The following is a 14,180-nucleotide window of genomic DNA, read 5'->3' on the forward strand; positions in this document are numbered from 1 at the left end:
GGGAATTTTCACTGTGTATGTACTTTTATTTGGCTCTGGTATAAGACTTCATGTGACAGGTAAGAGATCCATTCATCAGATTTTTGGCAATAGACATTAATAATGAATATGCCTAATCAATTTCCCAAATAATTGAGGAAACATCCTGAAGTATCGCTTCACAAATATGCACTGTGTGTGATCAACTCACGTTAGAAAATAAAGAAGTATTTTTTTGAGAGTTTGCAATTACTTTCAATAAAGCCATATGCACAATTTGCAGTATATTGCATGCTATAATCTTAGAGATATACACCCTCAGTTAAATGTGTGATATAAATGTAAAGTAATTTTATATGGGGTAAGAATGTTTGACTGTTTACTTAGCTAAGAATCATATTAATTGAGTGATATTGAAATACGATATTCCAGAAAGGACAGTTGATATGAAAAATAGAATGAGTTGGTACATGTAATTTATGTATGTCATTTATTGTTTAATGGCATATAGACAGTAAGCTGGATATACAACAAATGGTGTGGTACATCACAATTCATCTTGACAACAGACGACATCTGAAGTATGAAAACTTGAGTGTGATGTCCATTTCAAGACGACTGTAAATGTTCTTGTGTCTCTTTAAAATCAGACAATCGTGTACAAAAACCAAAAGTGACGGTCTACCAAGTGTCCAACCCTGAGCCGAACAGGAAAACCACCCTGCTATGTCTGGCTAGAGACATGTTTCCAGACTTGGTCAAGATTTCATGGAAGATGGTGGATACAAACGTCCGAACAATGGAGGTGCCCAAAGCAGAGATGGAAGAGCTGGTGCAGAGGGAGGAAGGGCGGACGACAAGTATGATCATCATTGATAAAGAGAAGACGTACAAGAACAAATACATCTGTTCTGTGGAGCATAAAGGGGGCCCTCAAGATGTTGACATACCAAAAGGTAAAGCCAGTAATTTAAATAGTTTGACATTAGCATGTGTTATATTTTTCACACATCATTATTCATGTAATATGTATCAATTGAATATATTTATAAGTAAGCTATCATGTATTCAACCATGTAAAAAATGGCATATTACCTTTTCAAGGTAAAGAAGAAAGTCCATAAAAATTGGTAATTGCATAGTTTCGCAAGTTAATATCTCAAGTTTAAACAAATCACCTTTTTTGAATAACTATTATCTGTGACATTTAGCCTACATAAATGCTCTGATAAATATGATTTAATATGATATTTTTCCATGTCATTCTCAGAGGAACCAACTGAAGCTCCTCCAACCACCATGGCTGCACCAACCACTCTGCATGTTACCTGTGGTAAGATTGATGTGTATTTAATGCAGGGTTGGAGTCAATTCAAACACAAAAATCATGTATCCAAAACATTAAGAGCACCTGCTCTTTCCACAACACAGGCAAATCCTATGATCCCTTATTGATGGCACTTGTTAAATCCACTTCAATCAGTGTAGATCAAGGTGAGGAGACAGGTTATTTAAGGATTTTTTAAGCCTTGAGACATGGATTTTGTATGTCTGCTATTCATAGGGTGAATGGACAAACAAAATATGTAAGTGCCTTTGAATTTGGTATGGAAGTAGCTGCCATGCTCAACGGTTTGTGTCAAGAACTGCAACGCTGCAGGGTTTTTCACGCTCCCGTGTGTATCAAGAATGGTCCACCCAAAGGACATCCAGCCAACTTGACAACTGTGGGAAGCATTGGAGTCAACATGGGCTAGCATCCCTGTGGAACACTTTCGACACCTTTTAGAGGGGGGTGTAACTCAATATTATAAAGGTGTTCCTAATGTTTAGTATACTTGTATGTTTATGTGATATATTTACATGAGTATCATGTGTTCAAGCATCTAAAAATGGCATATCACCTTCTCAAAGTAAAACAAATAATGTACATAGTAATGTGGACTTACACTTGTTAATTGCATAGGAATGTTGTGTTGTTGGTTTTGTAATCACCTTTTTGTAATCAACTTTTTTTGCGTAACTATTCTCCCCAACATAATCTCCAACAAAAACGCTGGCAATAACTGCAGATACAGAGATATGTCATGGCTGATATTGTTGTATTAATTATGTCTGACGGTAGATAATTCTCTGATAATGCTTTTTCCATCTCATACTCAGAGGATCCAACTGAAGCTCCGCCATCCACAAAGGCTGCACCAACTGCTCTGCAAGCTACAAACGGTAAAATTTATGTGGATTTCATGCAGGGTTGGGGTATATTCAAAAACAAAAATTGGAAAATGAAAAAAATATATACATGAGTGGCTGGATCAATTAACAGATTTACAGTGCATTCAGAAAGTATTTTCCACATTATGTTGGGTTATAAAGTGGGATTAAAATGGATTTAATTGTAATTTTTATGTCAAATTATCTACACCAAATAATCTGTAATGTCAAAGTGGAAGAAAATGTTCAACATTGGTCCCCAAAAAATAATGGAACATATGGCACTAATATACCTTGATTAGCGGCACTAATATACCTTGATTAGCATTCAAACCCCTGAGTCAATACATCACCTTTTTTTCTGGGTACGTTTCTAAGAGCTTCCCACACTTGGATTGTGCAACATTTGCCCATTATTCTTTTCAAAATTCTTCAAGCTTTATCAAAATTGGTTGTTGATCATTGCCACACAACTATTTTCAGGTATTGCCATAGATTCTTTAAGCAGATTTAAGTCAAAACTGTAACTCGGCCACTCAGGAACATTCAATGTCTTCTTGGTAAGCAACTCCAGTGGAGATTTGGAACTGTCACGAACCTCGCCGAAGATGGTGCCTCTTCCTGTTCGGGCGGTGCTCGGCGGTCATCGTCACCGGCCTATTAGCTGCCATCGATTCCCTTTCCGTTTGTTTTTGCTTATTGGGTAATTGGGTACACCTGTTTTGTATTAGGGTTTGTTTGTAGGCTATTTAAGGGCACTAGGCCCGCTGGGTATTTGTGCGGGCTTGTTTCTTGTTACTCTGTGTTGGATGGTGTTATTTTTTGGTGTCTTTATTCTCCGGACTATTTTTGTCCTGTTGTTTAGACTGGTAACTTGTATACGCCCTGTGTGTTGGCGTGATCGTTTTTGTTGCGCCGGTGATAAAATTGACAAACGACTGTACCCTGCTCTCTGCGCCTGATTCCACCCACCACTCCTAGTTTATCGTAACAGGAACCATGTTTTAGGTTATTGTCCTGCTGAAAGGCGAATTCATCCAATGTCTGGTCGAAAGCAGACTGAACCAGGTTTTCCTCTAGGATTTTGCCTGTGCATAACTCAACTCCATGTATTTTTTGTTCTGAAAAACTCCTCAGTCCTTAGCAATTACAAGCATACTTATAACATGATGCAGCTACCACAATGCCTGAAAATATGGAGTGGTACTCAGTAATGTGTTGTGTTGGATTTGCCCCAAACATAACACTGTGTATTCGGGACAAAAAGTGAATTGCTTTGCCAATTCTTTGGCAGCTTTACTTTAGCGACTTGTTGCAAACACGATGCACGTTTTGGAATATTTTAATTCTGTACATACTTCTTTATTTTTATTCTGACAATTGGGTAAGTATTGTGGAGTAACTACAATGTTGCTGATCCATCCTCAGTTTTCTCTTTAAAGCCATTAAACTCCGGAACTGTTTTAAAGTCACCAATGGCCTCATGGTGAAATCCCTGAGCGGTTTTCATCCTCTCCGGCGACTGAGTTAGGAAGGACAAGTATCTTTGTAGTAACTGGGTGAATTTATACACCATCCATAGTGTAATTAATAACTTCACTTTGCTCAAACGGACACTCAATTCTTATTTTTTTTACCCATTTACCAATAGGTGCCCTTCTTTGCAAGGTATTGGATAAACTCCCTGGTCTTTGTGGTTGAATCTTTGTTTGAAATTCTTCAGGGATGCAAATTATTACTTATTTAGGCTTTCCACAACAAATGGGTTGAATACATATTGACTCAGACATTTCAGCTTTTCATTTTTAAATAATTTCAAAGAACATCATTCCTCTTTGACATTATGAAGTCTTGTCTGTAGGCCAGTGGCAAAAAACTCAATTTAATCCATTTTAAATTCATGCTATTACTGCCACAAAGGCAGTCATGAGTCATGACCGCAGTAAAGTTTCACATGACCGTTGCGTCACAAAAGCTACTCTTATGCACTCTAGACATGCATTGGCAATACCCAACTCGCTAACTACCATCAGATCACTAATGGCTGGCTCTATTGCCCCTGTAACCACTCGGACATCAATGCAAATGCAATCGGAAATCACATCAAACACAACATCAAAACAGTATTGTGCTTTTAAAACTCACCTCACTGTGATGATCAATTTGAAAAACAATAGGTTGAAACTGAGTGCAAAACATGGCGATTTTGGATGTTTTTTCAAAGCCTATAACACAACAAAATGGACAGCGTGTTCTAAGCTGATTATTAATTCAAAACATCCATATGCATTGTAGAGCTTATGCATAAGAATATGCCTATATATGAGCCTAAGCACCCACAAAAACAACTTAATTGTGTTGTAGTACATTATGCACAGCAGAAAAATATTAAAACTGATTTAAGATGTCTTTGGTACATAATTGGTCTAGCTCAGGTATTCCCAAACTGGGGTCCGCGTACTGCAATGCCATCAGGGGTACGCCAAATAAAAATGTGATTCACATTTTTAAACAGTCATTTATATTTTACAACGGGGCTATACATTTGGGTAAGTGTTTTTTCTCACCTGAGTAGCCTCGTTTCACTGCCAAAAATAAAATGTATCCATCTAGTGTACAGCGAAATAACAACACAATGTCAAATACAATGCCTTGCGAAAGTATTCGGCCCCCTTGAACTTTGCGACCTTTTGCCACATTTCAGGCTTCAAACATAAAGATATAAAACTGTATTTTTTTGTGAAGAATCAGCAACAAGTGGGACACAATCATGAGGTGGAACGACATTTATTGGATGTTTCAAACTTTTTTAACAAATCAAAAACTGAAAAATTGGGCGTGCAAAATTATTCAGCCCCCTTAAGTTAATACTTTGTAGCGCCACCTTTTGCTGCGATTACAGCTGTAAGTCGCTTGGGGTATGTCTCTATCAGTTTTGCATATCGAGAGACTGAAATGTTTTCCCATTCCTCCTTGCAAAACTGCTCAAGCTCAGTGAGGTTGGATGGAGAGCATTTGTGAACAGCAGTTTTCAGTTCTTTCCACAGATTCTCGATTGGATTCAGGTCTGGACTTTGACTTGGCCATTCTAACACCTGGATATGTTTATTTTTGAACCATTCCATTGTAGATTTTGCTTTATGTTTTGGATCATTGTCTTGTTGGAAGACAAATCTCCGTCCCAGTCTCAGGTCTTTTGCAGACTCCATCAGGTTTTCTTCCAGAATGGTCCTGTATTTGGCTCCATCCATCTTCCCATCAATTTTAACCATCTTCCCTGTCCCTGCTGAAGAAAAGCAGGCCCAAACCATGATGCTGCCACCACCATGTTTGACAGTGGGGATGGTGTGTTCAGCTGTGTTGCTTTTACGCCAAACATAACGTTTTGCATTGTTGCCAAAAAGTTCAATTTTGGTTTCATCTGATCAGAGCACCTTCTTCCACATGTTTGGTGTGTCTCCCAGGTGGCTTGTGGCAAACTTTAAACGACACTTTTTATGGATATCTTTAAGAAATGGCTTTCTTCTTGCCACTCTTCCTTAAAGGCCAGATTTGTGCAATATACGACTGATTGTTGTCCTATGGACAGAGTCTCCCACCTCAGCTGTAGATCTCTGCAGTTCATCCAGAGTGATCATGGACCTCTTGGCTGGATCTCTGATCAGTCTTCTCCTTGTATGAGCTGAAAGTTTAGAGGGACGGCCAGGTCTTGGTAGATTTGCAGTGGTCTGATACTCCTTCCATTTCAATATTATCGCTTGCACAGTGCTCCTTGGGATGTTTAAAGCTTGGGAAATATTTTTGTATCCAAATCCGGCTTTAAACTTCTTCACAACAGTATCTCGGACCTGCCTGGTGTGTTCCTTGTTCTTCATGATGCTCTCTGCGCTTTTAACGGACCTCTGAGACTATCACAGTGCAGGTGCATTTATACGGAGACTTGATTACACACAGGTGGATTGTATTTATCATCATTAGTCATTTAGGTCAACATTGGATCATTCAGAGATCCTCACTGAACTTCTGGAGAGAGTTTGCTGCACTGAAAGTAAAGGGGCTGAATAATTTTGCACGCCCAATTTTTCAGTTTGTGATTTGTTAAAAAAGTTTGAAATATCCAATAAATGTCGTTCCACTTGTTGTTGATTCTTCACAAAAAAATACAGTTTTATATCTTTATGTTTGAAGCCTGAAATGTGGCAAAAGGTCCCAAAGTTCAAGGGGGCCGAATACTTTCGCAAGGCACTGTACATGTAGCCTAGTCAAATAATTAATATCCAATCACATTAACCATTACTGTCTTACGGGAATTCCACTAACGGTCTGTATGTAGCCAAACGTAGCTGCTGCTCATTCTGTTTGCTTGAAAATTTATTAATGGTTAAAAAAGTAAGGCCTGCATCCATAGAGACACATAACAGCTCTACTGGTAGTACTGCTACTACCAGCAGTACTACACCTACACCTGTTGACAACACAAGTTGTTCTACTTCCACGAGCACATCCAATGCTAGCATCAGTAATTTGTTGTTAGCCCAGCTAGCATGGACACCGAAAGTTGTGAATCTGATGCAGCCGAAGAGCCACTGCCCCCTTACCTGGGAAAGCACAACAGACAGGGACGTTGGACCATCGAAGAGGCGCAAATATGATGAGAACTACATTGATTTGGGGTTCACTTATATTGGGAGTAGTGTGTTTCCTCAGCCACAGTGTGTTATATGCAAAAGTACTATCTCACAACTCAATGAAACCTTCACTGTTGCACAGACATTTAGAAACAAAACATGCCAAAAATAAGCCACAGGAGTTTTTGAGCGAGAATTAAGATGACTTTCGAGTAGTTGGACATGTATAAAAGCAACAGATACCATTCATAAGGGGCTAGAAGCATCTTATATGGTGAGCTACTGAGTGGCTATGACAGGCAAACCCATACTTTTGTGGAGGATGACGAGTTTCTCACACGACTGGACTATCTGGGTGATGTTTTTTCTTTTCTGAATGATCTGAATCTAGGATTACAGGGACTCTCCTCTTTATTCAATGTGCGGTACAAATTTCAGGCTATGATTAAGAAGTTGGAGCTCTTCTCTGCCTGCATTAACAAGGACAACACACAGGTCTTTCCATAATTGTATGATTTTTTGTGTGCAAATGAACTCAAGCTTATGGACAATGACAAATGTTATTTAGCGAAGCACCTCCATGAGTTGGGTGCTTAATTACGTAGGTACTTTCACAAAACGGATGGAACAAACAACTGGATTTGTTATCCCTTTCATGCACTGCCTGCAGTCCAGTTACCGATATCTGAACAAGAGAGCCTCATCAAAATTGCAACAAGCGGTTCTGTGAAAATTTAATTTAATCAGAAGCCACTGCCAGATTTCTGGACAGGGCTGCACTCAGAGTATCCTGCCTTGGCAAATCGCACTGTTAAGACACTGATGCCCTTTGCAACCACGTACCTATGTGTGAGTGTATTCTCAGCCATCACTAGCATGAAAACAAAATACAAGCACAGACTGTGTGTGGAAAATGATTTAAGACTGAGACTCTCTCCAATACAACCCAACATTGCAGAGCAATGTGAATCCTTTCAAGCACACCCTTCTCATTAACCTGTAGTGTGTTATTCATAATTTTCCATAAACAAATGTTTTTTTAATGTAAGATGGCTAAATAAAGAGCAAGATTATTAATTATTATTATATTATTATTTTTGCCTTAATCCTAAAAGAGCTCTTTGTCACTTCCCACAAGCCGGGTTGTGACAAAAACTCACATTCATTCTTATGTTTAATAAATGCATCATATGGTGTGTGTGTGGCAGGCTTACAACGATGTCAAAAAACTATATTTGAGAGTGCACTGACCCTGGTGCTAGAGGGGGTACGCAGCTGGAGATTGAATGTTTGAAGGGATACGGGACTGTAAAAAGTTTGGTAAACACTGGTCTAGCCTATACTCGCATAATAAACAAATTATTGTAATTTGTTTGAGTTTGGACTGTATTATTATGTGTACTGGATGGACTGATTAACTTATGCTACGCTCCAAACTTTCTATGCATGAGTCTGGGAGAGAACATATAGGATTTTGCAGGGCAGCTTATAGAGTTAGCCTACAATTATATTGAATTTGTATTTTATTTTGAATAGCCGTGTAAAATAAACTTTTTGAAATGTATTTTCACCATTAATAGGCTGACACATTACCTTTAACTACAGAATATCTCACCACTGAGCTTTTCAATATCCTCCTCTCTGTCCTTCATGCGTTACTCAAGCGCACAGAGAGAGAGGCTGTCAACAGTTTAATGAAATATGTTCTGTTGTGAAAACATGTTATCAATGATGTTCCAGAACAGATTTCACTTTGGTTCCCAAATTAAGCACTGGTTTGCAGCAGGAACAGGGTTTGGGCGGAATATTACCTGTCATTCAGTGAGAGGCTGCATGCTCAAACAGTGGTTGATGCGTGGAGGGAAAATAGTGTTCTTATAAGCCCAGACATTTCTATATGAAATCCTGTGTAAAAGCAGAGTTTTGATGGTTGCCACTAAAAAGAAGGAGGATCCCAGCTGCTACTATATTTATTTCTCAGCTGCTCATAATACTCACATGCTATGCTACAAAACCAGAGTATCCAGCCCAGCATGATTGAAAAACAAACCATCCTCCACTATTTGAGAAGATGCAGATCACATGTATTTTTCCCCCTGACTCTTTTCCTGACCATTTGATAAAACCATTATGAATCTAATTTTACATGTTAGTAAAGACAATATTAAATTGAGAATGGTATGATGGGGTGAAAATATGATAACTTGATGAGAGAACAGCATGTGCAGCCTGAGGCAAGGAACAGAGCACAAGCTTTTTTTTCTACTTTCTCAAATGATCAATAGCCTAGAGTCGCATCATGCAGCCCATATTATTTTTAGATTTCTAAGGTTTGTATGATTCACAACTAAAGTTGCCAAATTACTCTAAAACAGGACCTGTTTCAAACGATCACTTTTACGCTCAACATAGCCACTTCATATGCACGTTTGCTCTGGAATGGGAAAAATATCCTTTCTATTTTATTGAGATAAATTCTATTCTATTATTCTTAACATAAAATCATGTAGCCTAAAACAAATAATGTCACAGGTCTTATTTGCTAAGTGAACAAACCTCCAGGGCATGGCATGGCTCAAAGCCAGATAACATACAGTAGCCTAGGCCCACTCATATTATGTTCTTCTGAAATACATTTTCTTCATATCATGTTTCTTTAGGCCTGTCTAAAATAAATAACGGATTTATTGTGATGGTATGTTAAGTTAAATTGTTATACTTTTTTAACTGTTGATATTCCAAAGGCCTGCATCAGCGGATTGTATGTGGTTTGTATGCGTGGAAGCCTGGAGATCCTTTACATGTTTATGTTAATTATGGTCAATTACCGTGAGACTGGCAGTCTTTCGAATGACAATAAACGGCTGAGAAAATGTCATGATCGTCACAGCCCTGTAACATAACAAATTGTGGAAAAAGTCATGTGGTGTGAATACTTTCCGAAGGCACTGTGTTTATGGTGAAGTTGCATCATTCAACAGTTGCATTATTTGCGGTAAATTTGAGGTGTGTAGCAAGAATGTCACTTTTCCAAGCCACATCCAAAGGCAAAGCAAGGAAGTAATATAAAGACAAAAGTTGAAAATCTCTTGACCTAAGTCTAGTTAATCTAAAAACCCTCAAAGTTCCATTGTTTGTGGAGACCGTATTCGCAGTAAACGCTGCATATGTCGGCTAAATTGTAAATGACATCTTCGTGGCGCATAGTGCAAATGGATCGATTCAAATCGGACCAATATTTTATTAACATTTTCCATTTTTTATACAGAAACAACACAAACCGAGTAATAGGACTGAGCAAATACCAACAAACTCATGAATAAAAATAGAAAGAAACAAGATGACAGCAAACAAAAACCAAAAGAATACTGGACTATATTAAAATAAAACCATTGGCTAAAATCCCGGCCTATACTATTTTCTATTCCCCAGATTCCTTCCAGTCGACATGCAGTCTCAACCTGGCCTCTCTGGTTTACACAGTGATGATCGTGAAGAGCATGGTGTACTGCTGTGCGCTCTCTCTCCTGCTGCACAACAGGAACATGGGAAGTAGACCCAGCACCAGTAGACCCATTCACTGAAAGGATATGCCCCAGTATGGATAGAGTTTTGTAGTGGGCTGGGAACAACAAGGATTTTACACCCCATTGTGGTCTCAGATTTCATTTGTGTTCCTTTATTTTTTTTCCTGCTTTATTTTTTAAATGCTAAAATAATGTGAGCCATAGATTTACACTTCAATAGCTAATTATGACATTAATTGCAGAACATTTCATTTGTATTTCCAATTACTTCAACTGCCAATTATGACATTAATTGCAGAACATTTAAATTGAGTATATTGTGTTTCCCTCCTTAACATTTGAATTAATATCACATTTTACTTTTGATGATTGCGGGAGCTACACACTGCAGACACTTAAATAAAGATTAAATTAAGGTTTTCAGAAAATTAAGGATAGGACATCTTTAAGGTAGATCCTTATGGTTAAAATGTAGATTGTTTAATGAATGTTGCCCTGCATTATCTGTCATAGTGGGAAATTACACAACTGTATTTGATTTACACAAAATATTTATCTAAATATTAAATCTATCAAAATATTTTATTATTAAATATGCATGCCCATGAGTTCTAAATATGTATCATTATCCCAAAAAATATTTAGTATGTTGTCGTGTGTGTAATGAAACGTAGTATATATATTTTTAAGAAATTAGAGTACGTTTTTTAACATAGTATTTTGTGTCTTAATTCAATTATTTAATTAAATTACAATTAATAATAAAATCCAGCTTTTATTTTACTTTAAAGAACTATATTCTCACTGCTTATTGAGCTGGCAAAATGCTAAATGAGAGAAATCATTAATTTGTGCTTTTTTACATTTATACATTTTTTTTTTTTTACATTGATAAGGCTTGTTTAAAGAGTGATATTTTCCTTGCGTAAAAGGGCCTATCTAGTGAGCAGTGTTTCTCAAAAGAAGCATATCCTTTCACATAGGGATGGGTTTAAGAATCGCTGCCTTCGTGGTTTAAACTGTACTGTTTTGTATGAGGAAACTGTCACCATAATAGAAAATAAAAGTTACTTAAAAACCCCAAAACATTGTATTTCTTTACTATAAGATCATCTATTATTTTTTGTGAAAATGTATTTTATTTAATAATTTAAGAAGCGGAACAATAAGGTCATAAGATCTCTTATTCTCTGTTTTCAACCTGTTTGCTTGTTCCGATGCAGGTGTTGAGCCAAGACTCAATGGTAGTGGGAAAATGTGGTTCATGTTTCTTTGGTTTTCTAAAGTAAGGTGAAATGGTAGTTACTGGAAACAAGATATAGATGCATAACCACAGCTCGATTGTGTGATGAGATATTTCTAGATATTTCATTTTTGTTCAATTTTTACACTTAGGTCATTTAGCCGAGGCTCTTATCCATAGCGACTTACAGGATTCTCAACGGCACATCAACCAATTTTTCAACTAATCAGCTCGGGTATGCGAACCAGCGACCTTTCAGTTACTTGCCCCAACGCTCTTAACCACTGTAGGCTACCTGCTGCCCCTCGGGTCCTGTATTACTATTTTTTTTAAACTTGTTTTACACTTTATATACATTGATACGGCTTGTATGAAGAGTGACATTTTCCTTGCTTGAGACAGCCTATCGAGTGAGCAAAGTTACTCAAAATAAACATAGTTTCGGATGAGGGTGGGTTTAATGATCGCTGCCTTCTTGAAAGAAAAGTTAGTCCAATAACATTTTGTAAAATAAGAAGAGCACATCTTGAAGGTAGATCCTTATCATAAAAATGTTGACTCTTTTATGAAATTTGCCCTGTAATATCTGTCCTAGTGGTAAATTATTTTCATAATCTATATTTGATTTATACAACAATATTTACCTAATTATTATATCTACCTAAATATTTTATTATTAAATATGTACGCCCATGAGTTCTAAATATCCAAAATATTCTCAAATTCGAGATTATGAAAGTGATGGGCAGACAAGACAATTCCATAACGGTAGCTAATTGTTCTTGCATTTGTAGAATAGTAGGCCTACGGCAAAACGTATTCTTCAAACTTCTGTTTTTCTGAATTTATTTTTTGAGACAATCAAATGACACATAAATAAAATGAAGTCAGGGTTGGAGTGTTTAATTTATTTGCAGCATATCTTTACCAGGAAATGAATATGGTTATCAAGAAAAGTAGTAAATACAGTAGAGGTAACATACATTTCCAAGTTATTATAATGTCATCCATCACCCATATACTCTGGGCTGTGCCTTAAAGTGCTGAAATGTCTAATTATTTGAATGTTTTTCCCTACACTTCCCAAAGAAGACCCTTTAACAATATGTGCAAATGTTAATTTGTATTTAATTCTAATTAAATACAACATATTACTTATATAATACTCTAATTAACAGAAATTAATCGTAACTGTTTCACTTTCATCCAAAAAACAAAATAGTAAGATGAGTTCAAACAATAACAAACTCATAATAAGCTAGATAAACGGTACTGAATTAAGAAGCACTGTAATTATTTTTTTTAAATGTGGAAAATAAATTTAACTTCGTAAATGCACACATTCTTGCCACTGTACACATTGTACTTGGTGCCTTGAATGGTGGACATTATTAACTTACTGCATTGAATAAGATGAAAGAATGCTCTCTTTAGTGGGGTTTCTATATAAAACAATGAGGTCAGGATTCAATCTGATTGTGCTTTATTGGCTACAAGATTGACCGTTTGTTAGCTACAGTATGTTTTTGTCACACATCAACACTTGCTAATGGTGAGGATGGTTGTGGCATTTCTGTGGTTTGATCAGTGACAGATACAAGTTTCCAGTAAAGTAAGGGGCGTAATCATCTCCAACATGACTGTCTTGGTACATTTGTCATACTGTACATCTTTGAATTGTTGATTGTTGTGTAAACATGCTCTGACAATATCCAATTCAACCTCTAGTTCATGAAGCACAGTAGTGTGTTACTATTTTAGTCTTGTTCAGGGGTGGCAGGTAGCCTAGTCGTTAGAGCATTGGGCCAGTAACCAAAAGGTTGAATCCCCAAGCTGACAAGGTAAAAATCTGTTGTTCTGCCCCTGAACAAGGCAGTTAACCAACTGTTCCCCTGTAGGCCATCATTGTAAATAAGAATGTGTTCTTAACTGACTTGCCTGGTTAAATAAAGGTTAAATAAAATAGGACAAGGATGGATATTTGGCATGGTCATAGGTTTGTTGCTCTTTGCCCAGATCTCCACATCAGAACATTGGTGAACTATAAATCTTGAATTGCATATGAAAATGCTGTAAATGACTTACAACAGAACGTCAGTGATAGCAGATAATCTAACCAAAATCAACTGTTCCATTCGTAAGATTGAACAGATATAGCCATTGGTCTATTGTGAACCATTTCTCTATTCAACTTGACTTCTAAAAAATGTTTTAAATGCTTACGTTTTAGCACCATCTTGTGGAGAAAGAGACAGGGGAGCAATGTCAGCATTAAAGGAGCAATCTGGGATTGGTACATAGAGGTCTACGTCAAAAGTCTCACATTTAGTAAGGAGGACCTCAAACAAGGATACAGCTGGATTTAATCACTTAGCTGAGTAGTATTGATATTCAATTTAGTACAGGCTTAACTGAATAACAACAGAAGCAGAATACCATATGGAATTTGATAGAATAGTTTGGGGTAGGCCTTGTCGCAGAGGAATGCTCCTCAGAGTCAGACACTGATGACAGGTTGCAACAAAATCCCACCACCTGGGAGAACAAGGATCTGATGACTGGCATTTAGGTTATATGCTGGTGATGGTG

General features: G+C 37.2%; 1 protein-coding gene across 1 annotated transcript; it reads left to right on the top strand.

The window, feature by feature from the left end:
- Nucleotides 1-611: 611 nt before the first annotated feature.
- Nucleotides 612-11,426, top strand: LOC110535730. The gene is made up of 4 exons (XM_021620938.2): nucleotides 612-935; nucleotides 1,250-1,312; nucleotides 2,143-2,205; nucleotides 10,254-11,426. The coding sequence occupies exons 1-4, from the start codon at nucleotides 722-724 to the stop codon at nucleotides 10,403-10,405; spliced, it is 492 nt and encodes a 163-aa protein (XP_021476613.2). The 5' UTR covers nucleotides 612-721; the 3' UTR covers nucleotides 10,406-11,426.
- The last annotated feature ends 2,754 nt before the right edge of the window (nucleotides 11,427-14,180 follow it).

This window comes from Oncorhynchus mykiss, chromosome 11 (genome assembly GCF_013265735.2).
Source record: "Oncorhynchus mykiss isolate Arlee chromosome 11, USDA_OmykA_1.1, whole genome shotgun sequence".
Classification (NCBI taxonomy): domain Eukaryota; kingdom Metazoa; phylum Chordata; class Actinopteri; order Salmoniformes; family Salmonidae; genus Oncorhynchus; species Oncorhynchus mykiss.